The sequence below is a fragment of the Lynx rufus genome, unplaced genomic scaffold, assembly GCF_022079265.1.
Source record: "Lynx rufus isolate CCGP_SWC_20201006 ecotype Redwood Valley unplaced genomic scaffold, mLynRuf1.p SCAF_4, whole genome shotgun sequence".
Lineage (NCBI taxonomy): Eukaryota > Metazoa > Chordata > Mammalia > Carnivora > Felidae > Lynx > Lynx rufus.
This window is the reverse complement of record NW_025814856.1, coordinates 77,880,690-77,899,679: the sequence shown is the minus strand read 5'-3', so window position 1 is coordinate 77,899,679 and position 18,990 is coordinate 77,880,690. Positions and strand designations below refer to the sequence as shown.

The 18,990-nt window shown below is 38.9% G+C and overlaps 1 protein-coding gene across 3 annotated transcripts in view; it reads right to left on the bottom strand.

The window, feature by feature from the left end:
- Positions 1-18,878, bottom strand: part of COG5 (component of oligomeric golgi complex 5) — a 322,331-nt gene extending 303,453 nt beyond the window's left edge. For all 3 annotated transcript variants that reach the window (XM_047095454.1, XM_047095453.1, XM_047095455.1), the window contains exons 1-5: positions 18,782-18,878; positions 13,664-13,803; positions 9,467-9,524; positions 3,896-3,950; positions 3,725-3,794 (exon numbers count right to left, since the gene is read on the bottom strand). In XM_047095454.1, the coding sequence (XP_046951410.1) occupies positions 3,725-3,794; positions 3,896-3,950; positions 9,467-9,524; positions 13,664-13,803; positions 18,782-18,875 (417 nt within the window). In that variant the 5' untranslated portion in view covers positions 18,876-18,878. The remainder of the gene's footprint in view (positions 1-3,724; positions 3,795-3,895; positions 3,951-9,466; positions 9,525-13,663; positions 13,804-18,781) is intronic.
- Positions 18,879-18,990: the final 112 nt, after the last annotated feature.

Here is an 18,990-nt window from a genome sequence, read left to right as displayed (position 1 = left end):
CACACACAGGTATTATGCAGCCATAAAAAGGAATGAGATCCTGACACTGGTAACAAGTTGGATAGACCTAGAGGGTAGTATGTTAAGTGAAATAATTCAAACAGAGAAAGACAAGTATCATATGATTTCAATTATATGTGGAATCTAAAAAACCAAATGAAGAAACAGAAAAATCAGAAAGAGACCCATAAATACAGAGAAAAAACTGATGGTTGCCAGAGAAGAGAGGGCTGGGGGTATGGGCAAAATGGGTACATGGGAGTGGGAGGTACAGGCTTCCTGTAATGGACTAAGTCACAGGGATGAAAGGTACAGCAAAGAGAATACAGTTAGTGGTACTGTAATAGCATTGTATTGTGACAGATGGCAGCTGCCCTTGTAGTGAGCACAGCATAATGTATATAGTTGTTGAATCACTATGTTGTACACCTGAAAGTAATGAAACAGTGTGTATCAACTATTCAACAACAAAAAAAGCTATAACTTAACAATAAGATAAACAATCCAATTTTAAAATGCCTAAAAGATATTATAGACTGAATAAATTAAAGATATACTAATGACTAATAAGCACATGAAAAGATACCCAAATCATCATTTAAGAAATGTAAACTAAAATTATAATGAAATACCACTGTATTCGTGGGCTACTAGAATGCCCATAATCAAAGAAGAGAAAATAACAAGTGTTGGTAAGGATGTGTAGACACTGGAGGATGCCTGGGTGGCTCAGTTAGTTAAGCGCCTGACTTGGACTCAAGTCATGATCTTATGGTTCCTAAGTTCGATGCCCACATGGGACTCCCTGCTGTCAGCACAGAGCCTACTTTGGATCCTCTGTCCCCTTGTCTCTCTGCTCCTCACCCACTCACACGTGCTCTCACTCTCCAAAAAGAAACAAACAGTAAAAAAATAATTTAAAAAAACGATGTGTCGACACTGGAACCCTCATATATTACTAATGGGAATATAAAATAGTATAGGCACTTTGGAAAACAACATGGCAGTTCTTTAAAAAATTAAACTTACCATACAACCCATCAATTCCATTTTTAGAAATCTACCTAAGAGAAATGAAAGCATAGGTCCACACAAATACATGTAAGCAAATGTTCATAGTAGCATTATTCAAAAGCCAGTAATGAGAAACAATCCAAATATCCATCAACTGGTGAGTGGATAAACAAAATGTGCTAGCTCCATAAAATAGAACAGAATTCGGCAATTAAAAAAAAAGAAAGGAGGGGCGCCTGGGTGGCTCAGTCGGTTAAGCGGCCGACTTCAGCTCAGGTCATGATCTTGCTGTCCGTGAGTTCGAGCCCCACGTCGGGCTCTGTGCTGACAGCTCAGAGCCTGGAGCCTGTTTCAGATTCTGTGTCTCCCTCTCTCTGACCCTCCCCTGTTCATGCTCTGTCTCTCCCTGTCTCAAAAATAAATAAAACGTTAAAAAAAAAAAAAAGAATGGGGACACCTGAGTGGCTCAGTCGGTGGGGCATCCGACTTTGGCTCAGGTCATGATCTCACGGTTCATGAGTTTGAGCCCCGCATTGGGCTCTGTGCTGACAGCTTGGAGCCTAGAGCCTACTTCGGATTGTGTCTCTCTCTCTCTCTCTCTCTCTCTGCCCCTCCCAGCTTATGCTCTCTCTCTGAAAAATAAACATTAAAAAAAATTAAAAAAAAAAAAAAAGAATGAACTACTAATGACATTCTATGACACAGACATACCTCAAAGGCATTATGCAAAGTGAATGAAGCCAGACACAAAAGACTATATCTTGTATAATTCCATTTAGATGAAATGACCAGAAAAGGCAAATCAATAGAGACAGAAAATAGATTAGCAACACCGTAGAACTGGGGGGTGGGAATAAGTACTGACAGCTGCAATAGACTTAAAATCTCGTCTTTTACAACAACATGGATGGAGCTAGAGTATAATGTGTAGAGAACTAAGAGAAAGACAAATGCCATGTGATTTCACTCATATGTGGAATATAAGAAACAAACAAGCAAAGGGGAAAAAAAGAGAGAGAGGCAAACCAAGAACTAACTATAACTGTTAACTATAGAGAACAAACTGATGGCTACCAGAGGGGAGGAGGGTGGGGGGATGGGAGAAATAGGTGATGGGGATTAAAGAGTACACTTAACATGATGGGAGGGAAAAAAAACAAAATGATAAAAAAAAAAAATTCATGTGTTGAAATCCTAACCCCTCGGTGTGATAATATTAGCAAGTGAGGCCTTTGAGAGGTGATTAGGTCATGAAAGTGAACCCCTCATGAATGGGATTAGTGTCCTTATAAAAGGGACCCCAGAGATCTCTCTAGCCTTGTCTGCCATTTGAGGATACAATAGAAAATGACTATGTAATCATGATGAGTAACATATTTAATTGTTGAATCACTCAACTGTACACCTGAAACTAATAGAACACTGTATGTTAGCTATACTAAAATTAAAATTAAAGACTTAATTTAAAAAATTGAAAAAGAAAAGAAAAGGACTATCTGCAGCCCAAAAGAGGGCCCTGTCCAGGACATGAGCAGCCTGGTACCCTGGTTCAGACGTCCAGCCTCTAGAACTGTGAGAAAGAAATTTCTATAATTCATAAACCACCCAGTCTATGATATTCCATTACAGTAGTCCAAATGAAAGAAGACAATGGCAAACAGGAGGGATCTTTCTGTGGTGGTGGAAATCTTCTAAAACAGCACTGTGGTATGACTGGCACAATCTATAAATTAGCAGACATTAAAACAGTTATTTTAACAGTATTCCATATATCCAAAAGGTTAAGCAGATTAATGGAAAGTATAGAAAAGATCCAAATCAAACTTCTTGAGATTAAAACAAAAATGTCTGAAATCAAAAATACACTGAATGAGATTAGGGGTCGATCAAACAGTACAGAAGAAACGATCAGTGAACGTGAAGACAACGCAATAGAAATTATCCAAAACAAAACACATGGGGTAAACATGACTGGAAAAAAATGAACAGAGAATCCAGTTGTCTGTGAGACATCCCAAAGATACCTAATACATTCGTAATTGTAATCCCAGAAGGAAAGGGGAGGAATAGAAAAAATATCTGGGGGGACGCCTGGGTGGCTCAGTCAATTAAGCAGCCGACTTCAGCTCAGGTCATGATCTCGTGGTCCGTGAGTTCGAGCCCCGCGTCAGGCTCTGTGCTGACAGCTCAGAGCCTGGAGCCTGTTTCAGATTCTGTGTCTCCCTCTCTCTGACCCTCCCCCTGTTCATGCTCTGTCTCTCCCTGTCTCAAAAATAAATAAATGTTAAAAAAACATTAAAAAAAAAAAAAGAAAATATCTGGAACAATAATGGCCATAAAAATAACAAAATTCTGGTCCAAAACTGAATTTCTCCTATAATACATAAGCACTCCTATTAGAACAACTTATAGGTATGGGTTCCTTCATTTGGCATAAATGCTGGGTTTATTTCTGCTCTCTACTGAAAAAATAGTTGTGAATATTAATAAATTAGTAAATGATTATACACTGTAGTATTAAGAATGAAAATAATTCACTTGAACAGTTTTTTATTTTTTAAATTGCCTATCTTATTTTAAAGCTCTTTAGTATTTCTCCTTTTCTCTCATATTCCCCTATTTCCTCAGAATTTGTTCTCTTGAAATGTGTTCACTTATAAAAACAAAATGAATAATACAAAGTATTAAAAACTGAAAAGTGACAACCCACCTGAAGTCTTGCAAGTTGTGCAGTGCGGGCTACTATTTTATTGTACGGCTCCACAATTTTTGCTTTCATCCTAAAGGAAAAATAAAGAGAGGAGTAACAATAAAATCATCTTCAAATATCAATGGTTAAACTTCTCTCCCTTCCACTTATTTACAAAATGAGCAACAGTACCTATCAACAGCTCCCTGTAAAGCGCCAATTCTTGTCTGCATCATCTGAAGAACGCCTAGGAAAACACAATAATTTCCATTACTTTACAAAGTTCCAAGGGCTCCAATAGGGCAAAAGAATTATATTAAAAGAAAAAAATTCATACATACATACAGAAAAATTTCAATTTTTCCGGCCACCATCATAACCTAAGCAACCAATCAATATCTTTTACCTGTACTATTGTTAAAGCCTCTAACTATTCCCCCCTTCCAATCCTTGTTCCACTAAATAAGTGTGACAAGGAATGCAGAGTGACTGTTTAAGGAGCATAGGGTTTTCCACTTGGGGTGATGAAAAAGTTCTGAAACTACACAGTAATGGCTGCACAACATCGTAAATGTAATTAATGCTGCTAAATTACATACTTTAAAATGCTGAAGTTTTGTGTGAATGTGCATTTTATCTATAACTACAAAAGAAGACTAAGTGATCTTTAAAGGTGCAAATTGTATACAATATTCCCTGTTAAAACTCTTCCTTGGTCTCCCCTTTTCTCCCATGTCAAAACTGAAGTCCACAGCTTGGTTTACAAAGCCCTGTACTATCTGGAAATGGTGTACTTTCTCTCCAACATCCAACCCCACCCTCAAGTTCCTACTGGATAAACACCTACTGTTTGTCAAACCTCGCCCTAACAGGCACAAATACTAAAAGATCCCCCATCTAACTTAGATTCTCTCGCTATTTTCTTCTACAGCATACATTTCCTTCATGGCACTAATCACATTAGGTAATTATATATCTGGCTGTATATCTGTTTAATGTTTTACTCTCTAACTATAAATTCCTGGGCATTAGGGAAAGTATACTTTTCATTCAGTACTGCATGACCTGAGCCTAATGCAGACTACTTCCGATGGCAATATTTGTTAAATTACAAACTAGATAAATAATACACATGGACAGCAAGGACAGCATTGCCTTTAACTCTCAATATACACAAAGTAATAAAGAACTTAACATAACTGTAGAAATATTTTCATGAAGAAGGATCTTAAATTTTACTACTTTATGGACCTAAAAATAAGCTTTTCAATATTACAGTTTTAATTATTTTGAACTCCATTCTTTAAAACTCAGTTTCTACATTTAGTTTTAAAACATAATATTCTAAATAAACTTAGGTACAGAATGCTGTCATGTATTAGATGAAGTAATACTAGAATAAGCATTACCAGCATACAAATATGCTTTAATATGGCTCGGTCCAACAGAATCCCCTCTGGACCCAAGGATTCTCATTTTTCTGCTGGTTTTAGGTCTTACTGATCTTAAACCTCCAGGAATAAGCTGCCCTTGTTATCAACACTTCCTTATTCTCTCCACCACCCACTCTCCAACAGACTTTCATAATACTCGACCAAAACACATCTTATCAAGGCCACCAGAAATCTCCAACATGCCAAATTCTATTGTCAGTTCTGTCTTTATCTTGTTCCAATTCTCAGAAATTCACAACAGTTTTTTTTTTTCATGTTTTATTTATTGTAGAGAGAGACAGAGCATGAGCAAGGGAGGGGCAGAGAGAGAGCGGGACACAGAATCCAAAGCAGGTTCCAGGCTCTGAGCTGTCAGCACAGAGCCCAACGCGGGGCTCGAACTCACAAGCAGTGAGATCATGACCTGAGCCGAAGTCGGATGCTTAACCGACTGAGCCACCCAGGCGCCCCAGAAATTCACAACACAGTTAAACCACTCCCTCCCTAAAACATTTCTTTTCTCTAGGCTTCCAAGTCATCACACTCCCTAGGTTTCTTCTTATTACATTAGCTGCTCCTACTCCTCCTCTGTTTGAGTTCTACTCCGAGATTTAATCCTCATTTTCTCTTCTCTATCTACATATCTCTTAGGGAATTCACCCAACCCCAATGTTTTAAATACTATCTATTCAATAAAATACCGATTTTATACACACATACCCATACATATGTACAAATGTCTACAGAGATTTTCTATCTGCGTGTGTGTGCACACATATATATGTATACAGATATATACATGCATATACATACACACATACACAAATATATATATGCAAATATACACACACACACACACATATATATACACAGATTTGTGTATATATATACACACACACACACACCTGGCCCCTCAACTTTCTTATGTCAAATTTAAGACGCCCAAGATAACTTCTGCCCTCCCCACCCTATCAAAGTCACAATCTTCTCCATTCTAACCCAGCTCAGTTACCCATACCATCATCTATCCAATTTTTCAGACTAAAAAATAAGGAATCAAACTTGGTGACTTCTTTCCCTCAGCCCTTTCATCTCCCATCAATAAATTCTATCAGCTCTGCCCCCATTTTATCCCACCCACTTCCCTGTCTTTCCATCTACCACTCTAATCCAATGCGCCATCAACTCTACTCTTCTAGCATCTTCTAAATTGGTACCCCTGATTTTACTGTTACTTTCCTATAGAGCCACCAGAGAAAACTTTTATAGCATTAATCTCATTACATCATGTCCCTAATAAAAACCCTCCAATGGTTTACTACTGCACTTAAAACGAAAATCAAAATTCCTTTCTAAGAACCTCACGTACGATTCTCTTCCCCACTCATTAAACTCCACTCATACGGGCCTTCTCTCTGCCCCTCGTACATCCCAAGCTCATTCCTACCTTCCCATCTATTCCTCTCTCAACTTTCAACACTCTTCTCCCAAGATTTTTATGTGGTGGTTGTTTCTACCATTCAATGCTCGGTTCAAACATCATCTTCTCAAAAGGGCCTTCCCTGACCATCCTAATAAGGGACTCCCCTTCCTCCATACCGTCATCCATTTATTTTCTTTGTAGGACTTACAATTATCTGAATTTGTCTATTTTCTTTGTCTGCTTCTCCACACTAGAACATAAGTCCCATAAGAACAGTGACTTTGTCTGTTGTTCACAGGTGCCTGGTACCTAAACAAGTTCTAAATTACTGTTTGAGTGGACAAATGAATGAGGGAATGAGGATATCTCTTTTTAATAAAATAGGGTTAATTAAATATACTTCTAAATTCCATAAGAACAAAGACTCTGTCAGAGCTGTCTGGAACCTAGCAAATTCTCAACTAATATTTCAATGAATAAATGAGGGGCACCTGGGTGGCTCAGCTGGTTAAGCAGCTGACTTCAGCTCAGGTCATCATCTCATGGTTTGTGAGTTCAAGCCCCGCATCAGGTTCTGAGCTGTCAAGCTCAGAGCCTAGTGCCTGCTTCAGATTCTATGTCTCCCTCTGTCTCTGCCCCTCCCCTGCTCGTGCTTTGTCTTGGTCTCTCAAAAAAATGAATAAATGTTGGGGCGCCTGGGTGGCGCAGTCGGTTAAGCGTCCGACTTCAGCCAGGTCATGATCTCGCGGTCCGTGAGTTCGAGCCCCGCATCGGGCTCTGGGCTGATGGCTCGGAGCCTGGAGCCTGTTTCCGGTTCTGTGTCTCCCTCTCTCTCTGCCCCTCCCCCATTCGTGCTCTGTCTCTCTCTGTCCCAAAAATAAATAAACGTTGAAAAAATTTGAAAAAAAAAAAATGAATAAATGTTAAAAAAAAAAGTTTAATATAAAAATATATGATTAAATGAATGAAAAATGAATAAGAGGGGACTTTTAATAAAATAGGTTCAATAAATGTAATTCCAAACTACTTAGGTGGCAAAAATCTTCAATATTTGGGGGAAAAATTAGATGAAGTAGAAGTTGGTATAACACTTGTTTTCCAAAACATATCACACTTTTCAGCATCTCAACATTCTAATAAGTGTTTAGAAATACACATCATGCCAAAATGAACACTAATTCAGACTTTGACGTTTTATGTTCAAATAATCTGGAGAAGATTCTTAGATTATCACAGGAACTCCGAGAAGGCTGCCTTTGTACTTCAAACACTCATCTAATAGTCAGTCATTCTAACTCAGTCTAACAGTATATTTTAAATGCTATAATCACTGAAAACCTTTTTTGGGGAAAACAAGCACATTATGGACCAAAATGCATATAAGAATATAAGAAAAAGAAGTACTTCTGCTGCGAGGATTCATCTACACCTATACAGACTCACAATCAATGTACTACCATGCCATCCTTATGGGTTTTACAAATGAAAAAAATCATTTACCGCTTATTTTTAAAAAATCACCATTAATACAGGATATTATTTACTTGCTTCCAGAAACACCTAAAATGAGATTAAAAATAATTTCTAATAGTAAGTGGTCAGTACTTAGAGCTTCTTAGCTTTCCCAAGAACATAGTCTGATATCTATCTTAAATATTCAAACAACAAACTATTATTCCCCCAAATACTAAGTTCTTCATCATGACGTCTGGGAAACAACGTACCTACTGACAGTAATACCTCTGAGTTCATAAGCAGCACTGGGGGAAGCATTAAATATTGTATCACAAAAAAACATATCCTTCCTCCTCAAGAGTTCAATCAACATAGGGAAAATCACCTAGTTTTCTTTTGATGTGCAATGATTAATAATACTAATCACAAGTGACAATGTAAAACGTGATTATTAACATTCCATACTTTGTGCACCTGGGACTCTTGATCTTGGGATCCTGAGTTTGAGTTTTATGCTAAATGTGGAGATTACTTAAATAAACAAATTTAAGGAAAAATCCATATTTATAAGATGTAGTTTAATTCAATCAAGAGAGGAGGAAAATTCACAAAAGACTTAGCCAATCAAAAATAGTAAGACTTACAAAAATAAAGATTCCCTGTTATTATTATTCTATTATGCTTGCACTGAAAAGAGTTTCAAAGAAAGCCAAATATAAGGACAGCATTCAAGCCTACTTCTACTATTACTTACTCTGGTGGTATTGATGTTTTTGTTAATTAACAATTTTCTAACTGTTAATTTTTTTTTTTAATTTTTTTTCAACGTTTATTTATTTTGGGGACAGAGAGAGACAGAGCATGAACGGGGGAGGGGCAGAGAGAGGGAGACACAGAATCGGAAACAGGCTCCAGGCTCTGAGCCATCAGCCCAGAGCCTGACGCGGGGCTCGAACTCACGGACCGCGAGATCGTGACCTGGCTGAAGTCGGACGCTCAACCGACTGCGCCACCCAGGCGCCCCTCTAACTGTTAATTTTATGAGAGGCACTAAATATGTGCCAGGAATTGTTCTAAGCATTTTTCTAACTCACTTCACCCTCAAAATAACACCATGTAGGTACATATTAATACTCCTCCTTTATGGATAAAAGTGAAGCACACAAAGGTGAAATAACTTGTCCATGGTCACACATTTATTAAGTGCCAAAGCAAGGTTTTGAACTCAGTTTAGCTCCGAGGTCAGCAAAGTTTTATTAAAGTTTTGTTGGAACACGCCACATTCATTTTCATATTATCTGGCTGCTCTCACTCCGGAAGAGCAGAGTTCAGTAGTTGCAACAGAGGTGGTATGGCCTGCAAAGTCTCATTTACTATCCGACCCTTAACAATAAAAGTTTGCTAACCCCTGGTCTAGCTCAATCTAATTTATAGTACTTAATGGAAACATACCTTCCAAAGACTCAATCCCAGTTGCTTGTGCTAATAAATCTTCATGTCTTGCAACAACCTGAAAATCAAGAATTTGCTCTAAGTATTAGGTATTTTTCTTTGTAACCACAATGTAGAATTAAAGGTCTCCCTTCATATAGGAAGGCCCAAACACTAACACAAAAGAATAAAATACAGATTAAAAGGAGTGTTTGAAAGGAGTTATTAGCAGACACACAAACATGCTTATAGTTTGATATAAAGCCAAAAAGGCACAACCTTTTCACCACTCCTTTTCTTTCCTAATGGGAAGTACAAACAGAGCTGTGCCAAAATTGAAAAACAAAACAAAACAAAACCTATTCTTGCCATGCTTTTATATGCTTTCCCTGTAAAGAATGTTTTTAAACATTAGGTTCTCTTAGTTTCAGTTGTTTTTTTTAAGGTTCTCTTAATTCTTGAACTTACTTCAGCATCATCAAGACCACATTCTTTTTTTAATTTAAAAAAAAATTTTTTTTAATGTTTATTCACTTTTCAAGAGACAGAGAAAGACATAGTGCGAGCCAGGAAGGGGCAGAGAGAGAGAGGGAGACACAGAATCTGAATCTGAGCTGTCAGCACAGAGCCTGACACAGGACTTGAACTCACAGACTGCAAGATCATGACCTGAGCTAAAGTCGGACGCTTAACCGACTGAGCCACCCAGGTGCCCCAAGACCACATTCTAATCGGAAAAGATAATGCGGAGTCACTACCCACCTATCCCTGAACATCTCTCTGCTTTCAGTTTCCGAAGGTCACAGAAAATCCTCTTCCTTGCACATGACTGATATTTTTATGAAATTTAAGGCAGTGTGAACCATCACATGAAAAAACCAAAAAAGTTAAGAGTTAAAAGCCACATGCAAGAGATTCCTAGAAACATTAAGAAATCCTTCATCTCTAGAATAATGCAAGAATCCTTACCATTTTGTACCTTTTCAATTCCAATGAATAAGAAGTTCCATAAGAAGGCTGTAAACTGAAGCTCCTAGTCACCAAAAATTCATTCACTGGAACCCCTATATTGTCCTCCATTTTGTCCTGCTTCAGTTATCACTGTTTTCTATCATGTCCCTTTCTATCACATGCCTCTGAAATTACTTTCGGTCTCCTACATCTCTTCAACGTTTATTTATTTTTCGGACAGAGAGAGACAGAGCATGAATGGGGGAGGGGCAGAGAGAGAGGGAGACACAGAATCGGAAACAGGCTCCAGGCTCTGAGCCATCAGCCCAGAGCCTGACGCAGGGCTCGAACTCCAGGACCGCGAGATCGTGACCTGGCTGAAGTCGGACGCTTAACTGACTGTGCCACCCAGGCGCCCCTCCTACATCTCTTAAGATTGCCAGAATATGTCTGAATTTTCCCCAGTCCACTAATAGGGCCATCAATGTGTCGTCCATCCTAACAAGACTAATTTTAATTCTCCGCTCTTCTTTTTCCTGTGTGAAAAATACTATACTTTCAGAAACTCCTCTGCCGCCAGCTGGATGAATTTCCAAGAGAACTGGGAGACAGAAAAGAAAGGAAAGCTACTTTCCTGTTACTGTTTCAGCTAGTAATAAGCAAGGTCCTGAGACCTGAGAATTTAGAGACATTTGGAATAGCCACATCAATCATTCCAAAATTTCATCACCAGATACCTACAGGTGGAATTTTAGCACTGGCATGGGAGTGCCAGGCCTTTGCATTGCATCTATGAAGGTAGATCCTTCAACTCAGTCCGCCGGCTGATTTCATAATCATCTAATTCTCCGTATTAAACATTTTCCTGCTTTACATAACTAGAATGGTTTCTGTGTCCTATCCTAAGCCCCAACGAGTACGTACTTCACCACATCTACTGTTAGTTTAATCATCTCAGTGGTATTTTAAATTTTTTTATGGGTTTAGTTAGAATTATCCCAATTTTGCTTCTGCAGAAAAACAATTACAGCAGGTTCAGATGTCATACTAGTATTCTACTTCATATCCCAAACTACTATCAGTGTAACCTGCCCCCTCTAAGAGATGTTAAATACATTTTTAGTTTTTTGTTGATTCCTGCAGAGAAGGTACTACATGCAAGGAACAAAGAAAATACCAACCATATTACTCAGCCACAAGAAGAATAAAATCTTGCCATTTGCAACTATGTGGATGGAGCCAGAGAGTATTATGCCAAGCGAACCAAGTCAGTCAGAGAAAGACAAATACCATATGATGTCCCTCATATGTGGAATTTAAGGAACAAAACAGATGAACATGGGGGGAGGGGGGGAAGAGAGGCAAACCAGGAAACAGACTCTTAACTAGAGAGAAAAAACTGAGACTTCCTGGAAGGGAAGAGGGTGGGGGGGATGGGCTAAACAGGTGATGGGTATTAATGAGTGTACCTGTGATGAGCACTGGGTGTTGTATGTAACTGATGAATCACTAAATTCTACACCTGAAACTAATATTACACTGTATGTTAACTAATTGGAATTTAAATAAAAATTTGGGAAAAAAAGAAAGTACCAACCACAAAAAAGAAGAATTTCAGGCGCTCTTACAAAAAGCCATCCCTGAGAACTCTAGGCGGAGTTAAGTGCATTCTCCCCTGCTTTTATGAAAGCTTTGTACTACTCGAAACAAAACAGGCATCATTTGCCTGTTATTGTTTCTGTCTGTATCTGCTACTGGTCTGTGAGTCTTTGAAGAGCTGAGAAATATGTTCACTTTTCTGTCTCCACAGCCTAATGCAAATCCTGACAATTTAAAGTGTTTTATAGGGGCGCCTGGGTGGCTCAGTTGGTTAAGTGGCCGACTTTGGCTCAGGTCATGATCTCGCGGTCTGTGAGTTTGAGCCCCGAATCAGGCTCTGTGCTGATAACTCAGAGCCTGGAGCCTGCTTCTGTTTCTGTGTCTCCCTCCCTCCCTCCCTCTCTCTCTCTCTCTCTCTGCCCCTCCCCCATTTGCACTCTGTCTCTTTCTGCCTTTCAAAAATGAATAAATGTTTAAAAAAAGTGTTTTATAAATATTTGTCAATAAATTTTGAACTCCAATTATATAATCGAAGTTAAAATGACCTTAAAAGTCATCTCAGTCCTGAGTAGTCCTAACTACTCTTAATTGATGAAGTACAACACAAAAAATTTAAGTGAATGTGTTTCATGCTACACGAGATCTAAGTTTCCTGGTAAACAGTCCATTTATTCATGTACTTGTTCATTCATTTAAATATTTATTAAGAGCCTACTCAACAAACAAAAACCAACAACTAGGCAGTATACCATAAACCCCCTATAAAAATTACAGAATTATAAAAGAGAAAGGAACCTTCAAGATCTACTAGAATCTCTTCCTCCTTATTCATTCCAACCCATTTAATAGATTTTCTTTTTAAAAGCAAAACTCATGGGGCACCTTGGCAGCTCAGTCGGCTGAGCATCTGACTCCAGCTCAGGTCATGATCTCTCATGGGGTTAGAGCCCTGTGTCAGGCTCTGTGCTGAGAGCTCAGAGCCTGGAGCCTGCTTCAGATTCTGCGTCTCTCTCTCTCTCTCTCTCTCTCTCTCTCTCTCTGCGCCCCTCCCCAACTCACGCTCTGTGTCTCTCTCTCAAAAATAAACATTTAAAAAAAAATTTTTTAAAGCAAAACTCAAGGACATTAAGTGATCTAAAAGGGAACCTATCAAAAAAAATAAAAAAAATTAAAAAATAATAAAATAAAAGGGAACCTATCTCCTGAGATTAGAACCTATCTCCTCATTCCCCATTTTGTGTTTTATCTACCAGAAATTTATCACCTTTCTGTAATTTCAGCATAATGGTACACTTTGTGTTCATAAAGTGGGAACTGTCAATGTGAACACCCAATTTTTCCTACTCACACTGTTCTACTCCCATAATTCCATTTTCTATTATTTTTATCAAATGCTTCCTATTTTTGCCCACCTATATTCATTGCACATCAGTTCAGGTGGTGAAAACAAAGTAGGAACAAAAGCTTTTGGAGAGGGGGATATGTTGGTTTTTCAACTAACAAAAAGTAGTTTACAGAAAACTTTTCAAACACATGCTTCAAAAAAGAAGCCACACTGGTTACGTTATACATCTGTTCATTTAAATATGCAGTTAGATTAAATAATAAAAAGATTACAGAATGGTAAATTATCACTTTTGGCTGAATGATCCAGAAGATTGGAAATACCTGTAAGTGTAGTTCTTTATCCAACTGACTGATTCCTTGGGCAAGTTTTGCTAGTTGTTCCGCAATTACAGCTTGATGAATAGACTGGGAAGTATAAGTCTTCACATCAAAGTCTTCATTTAAAAAATCACTGTAACACTCTAGGGGAAAAAATAAGGAAAAGTCTTTATTAATTACACTGCACTAAAGCACAGATATTAGACAACAGAACAATTACACCCACAGATAACATACACCAAGAACTGGTGTAAACACTTCTGTTGTAAATGAGGAGGGGGAAGCAACAACAAAAGAGAGTGGAAATACTGGTGGAGAGCATACTGTGCCATACAATGACCTCAGCACTTTAAACATGTTAACTCATTCAATCCTCACACAACCCTGTTGGAACCATCATTTCCCTCATTTCACAGACGAAGAGACAGGTAAAGAAGGGGCATGCAACTTGTCCAACTTGTCTCAGATTTGTATCCGGGCAGTCTAGTTGCACAGCCCACACTCTGAACCACTACATTACACTGCTAAAAGTTAACTTTTATCAGGGAGTTGGAAGGAAAATATGAAGTAGAAGATTAAAAATTAACTACTAACTACAGCCTTTAATGCAAGAAAACAAGGTCACCAACAACAACAGGAAAATTTACCACATTTGATATTTATGGCCTCCAATATCTCTAAATCGATGCACAAATATTATCATAATAAAGTGGATCTGGAATTTTAATAGAAATTGGCAAATACAAACTTACAGGTATCACCGAAATTAAGGATTTATGAGCAAAATAAGTAAATGGAAAAAGAGACTATATTCAAAACAAACCCTTCATCAACAGGAAAAAGAAGTGATACTAGATGTTAATAAGATATCTTTCTGTAGTGAAACTCAAAAATGGAAATAATTAGGAGTTAAAAATAATTATGTAGAAGTAAGCTCAGTGTAGATATAAAACTGCTGTCTTCCACTCATATAGTGGATATAAGACTACCCTGACAGAGATTATAAAATTAGCCAAAAGAACAGAGTCCATACAAGAAAGCTTCAATTGTCTATTTCCACTCTAACGTATGCTCCATGAGGGCAAGGGCTTTGTTTTGTTTACTACCGCATCCTTAGAGTCTGAACAATGCGTGATACGTGGTTGGATTCTGGTAGAAGGAATGACTTTATATTTCAGTTGGAAGTATTATTCTGCAAAAAGCAAAGACTCTTTCTTGACTACTCTCAAAGAAAACCTGCTACTTTTGCCTTAATTCTGGGAACCCCATTTCCTTCCAGTTTGCCAAGGAGTTTTCAGAATTAAGGATCCTGCTAGGCAGCAAAGTGGAGAAAGCTACTCCGAGAAAGAGTGACGGTTTAGAGTCAGCAAATGCCACAGCATATTTAGAAATAAGGGGAATGCTGACTTCAGTGTGTCTCGAGCACACAGTGGGAAAGAATGAGAGAGTTAAGGTTCCAAAGGAAGGTTGGGGGCAGTTAAAAAAGACTGGTAACATCTCTAAAATGTTCAGACTATATCCCATTGAGGTAAAAGATAAGACAGAGCACTGTCAGCTCTGTTTTAGTTTCCAGCAGCAGTATGGAAGGTGATTGAAAAGGGATTAGTCACACAGCAGTGTACTGGAGCTGGCTCAGACTGGCTCCTTTAAGAGCCAATTATTAAATTTTCAGGAATTGTGTGAGCCAGCAGACATCACAGGTATCTGAAAACTGACCATGGTGAGAGTATTTATACCATGGAAATTGGCATACACTACAAAACCAGGGCTTCCCCCTCTTTTACCAGAAAGCTGGTTTACCAGCTCACTCATGTATTATATGAGTAACACATGCTCTATCAGAGTTACAGAGGCCAGTAAGATGCTGTGTTAACAGCCCAAGAGACATGATGAAGGCCTAAGACAATGGCAATAAAAACGTCAATAAAGTGACTAATTTGACAAATATTCAGACACTATAATGTGTGAGACTTAGTGACAAGCTGAAGACGGGTGATTAGGTAGAGCAAGAAGTAAAAGGATGATTCCCAAGATTCTCGGCCAAGTAACTGACATACGGAATTCAGCTGTGCATTAAGCTGGACCACTAGCCATTCTGTGTAAAGATAAAAATGAACATATTACTGCCTTCAAGGAACTCACAATCTATATGGGAAACAAGCACAAATCTAACTAACCACATACAATTAATGTGAAGATTAAAGGGATGAAAAAAAGTACTTTCACTTTTTCACATATAGCACCTGTTCATATTTAACTTTTTGTATATAAAACTAGTCATGCCTGTTCACCATCAAGATAGAAATGTCCAGTAGACAATAATTCTATAGCTGAGAAATAAGAATCATGTGTATTTGTATGCATCCATATTAATTCTGAAACCATGAAAAAAAAAACCCAGATGGTTTAGAATAAATTTTAGAATGCACAAAAAAAGGGAAATGGAGAAGACTGAGTTAGAAGCCAGGAAAACACCAAAAATTTGGAAGTAGATGGAGAAAATGAAAGCAATCAAAGGGACTAAGGAGCAAAGAGAAAGAAAAACAAGGAAGAATGGCAAAGGATGGTTTAGAGAGAGTGGAAAGTGGTGTCAAAGACCTTAAAAAGATAAAATACAGCAAAAGCTGAGTAGTGGCTGCTGGACTTGTCCTTCAGGAGAAAAGTCATATAATGCTTCTCTTTTATAGCTATCTCATTCCTACAGGAGGCACATCAGAAACACCCCAGAAATTATTCAAACTATGCATCTGCTCACCAATCCTATCAATCTTATCCTCTACCACTGGCAGATTCTTTACATAATGAAGCACTGCTATGGACAGAAAATGTTTAATTTTTTAGTAATGTTGAAGAGAATGGGTGGAGTGAACCACTGAATTAGGAGCACATTGAAGAAGACAAGCAACTAAATGAACCTGGAAAAAAGAACCCTTAAAGAATTAGGAATTTTTTTTTAAAGCATAGAACTCACAAGTCACATGACAAGTATTTAAAGAAAAGAGTCAAACCCTTTTTAAAAGTTTAAGTAAGATAGGACCAAAGTGTCCATTTAATTTATTCACAAGGAGGTAATCAGAGACCTTGGCAAAGAGACTTCAATAGCATAGAATGAGGGTGACTGGGTCTTTGAAGAGACAGGAAAAAAAATCCAGGGCACAGGAGGAAGGACTGTCCTCAGAAGCAGAAATTCCACTTGTACTGTAATTGGAAATACAAGGGGAAAAGAAAGGACAGTTACAAGGTTAGGTTTAATGGCAAGAAATGGAGGAAGCTCACAACTGATGGATGATCTTTCGTTCAGGGAAGTTTAAAGACATTTGTTGAACTTGAAAGAAGAGGTTTGAAAGGGTAAGATTTAAAATAATCACTGTGGAAGATGGAAAAAAGAACTAAATAGGACAATACAGAAGGCAAAATTAAGGACTATTTGCCCTTTAAAAGCTGATTACAATTCCAGAATGCATCCTACTGAAATATATACCTATGCCTGATATGTGTTGTTTCTTCCACTTCTTCATCTGGGGAAGTTCTATTTATACTTCACAACCAATTCCATCTAGAAAGCCTTTCCTGACACTCCCCTAACCACTCCCAGTTATCCTCCTCTTCTGCATTGTTTGACTTTATACACAATTCTGCTACCCTAAAAACACTACGTTATAATGCTTAACTTTATAGCTTTACAAGACTATTTCCCCTACTAAAATGGTAAGCTGCTTGAGGGGGGGAATTGCACATATGTTAGAAGTTCAAAACATGGTTGAACGGAATTTAAGATACAATGATGTATTGGACAGAGATCCTAACCTAGAGAATCTAACACATCCTAATTCAGAAAACCACCTCCTTAGTAAGTTTTGACAAAAGTATATAAATTTTCAGAAGACAAGTAATTAAGGACAATAATAAAATATACAACACGCAGAGAAAATAATTTAGGCTGTTCATTCGTTTATAACCTACTTTAGCTTATTGTGATGTTCAATTAAAAAAACTTATTTTGCACCTACTGTATGAAAGGTACTGTTTCTAACACCGTGGAATATAAAAAGTGGTTCTACAATGCTGTAGAAGAGGATAAGTATACAAATTATTTTAATACAGGGCAGAACGTGAAGGCCATTAGGGAAGAAAATTAAGAACAGATGAGAAGGGCGCCTGGGTGGCGCAGTGGCTAAGCGTCCGACTTCAGCCAGGTCACGATCTCGCGGTCCGTGAGTTCGAGCCCTGCGTCAGGCTCTGGGCTGATGGCTCGGAGCCTGGAGCCTGTTTCCGATTCTGTGTCTCCCTCTCTCTCTGCCCCTCCCCCGTTCATGCTCTGTCTCTCTCTGTCCCAAAAATAAATAAACGTTGAAAAAAAAATTTAAAAAAAAAAAGAACAGATGAGAAGGGTCTTAGACATTTGAATTTTATTCTAAAGAGTAAGAAACTTGCGGCGTGTTAACTGAATTAAAACAATTTAATGTGCCTCTCAAACGCACTATATTTCCCGGGGTTTTCTTCTGTCCAAAACTATCAATGAATTTCTATATTCAATACATATGGTTAATCCCAGCCTTAACTAATGCTCTGAACTCTCCCCCGTGTATGGTTATGGACAAATGACTTGTAAAAAACAAACAAGCCTGCAAGTGAGCCACCTGTGTCATCCAAGAATTTGTTAAAGGATGCTTCCGACACTACTTAAAAAGGAGGCCCTCTTACATTAAAAGCTGTCCTGTATCTGTTCTAGGTCTTTCACTTTTCCTGGGATCCAACGCTTCCTCCTTTCATCCAGAATTGCGGCAGCAGCCAGTAGCTATCAACCTGGGTCACCGGAGTACGGCAGGGTCCCAGGACTTCAGGGAAACCTCGGGCTCATGAAGGGTAGAGTTGAAATGAGAAGCAACCAGAAACCAGGAGTCCCCTGGACACCCGGAAAGGAAGGGGACAGCAAGTCTGTGGAAACACAGGTTTGCGAGGCTATACCACCCAGACGCCAGGGGGCCGGGCGGGGGGGAGTGGTCACGTCGAGACCGGAAAACTTTCTGCAAAGCGACGGGTTGAGTCCACCACCCGGGCCCAGGTGCGGAGCAGGACAGTCCCCTAGCCCCACCACCCAGCGAGACCCAGACTCCTTACCGTCCTGCAAAAGCTCCCGGACTGTCGCTGCCGCCGCCCCAGAGCTCAGAACCCCTTGGCCAGCCACAGCGACGCCGCCGTCACCACCTTCCATGTTGGCAGGTGCCGGGGTGATGGCGTCAGCTGCCGGCCCGCCCCGCCCAGGTGATGACGCACAACGTCTGCGCCGCCCGCTCCGCCCGGCCCGCGGCTCTTGGCTGGCTTGGAGA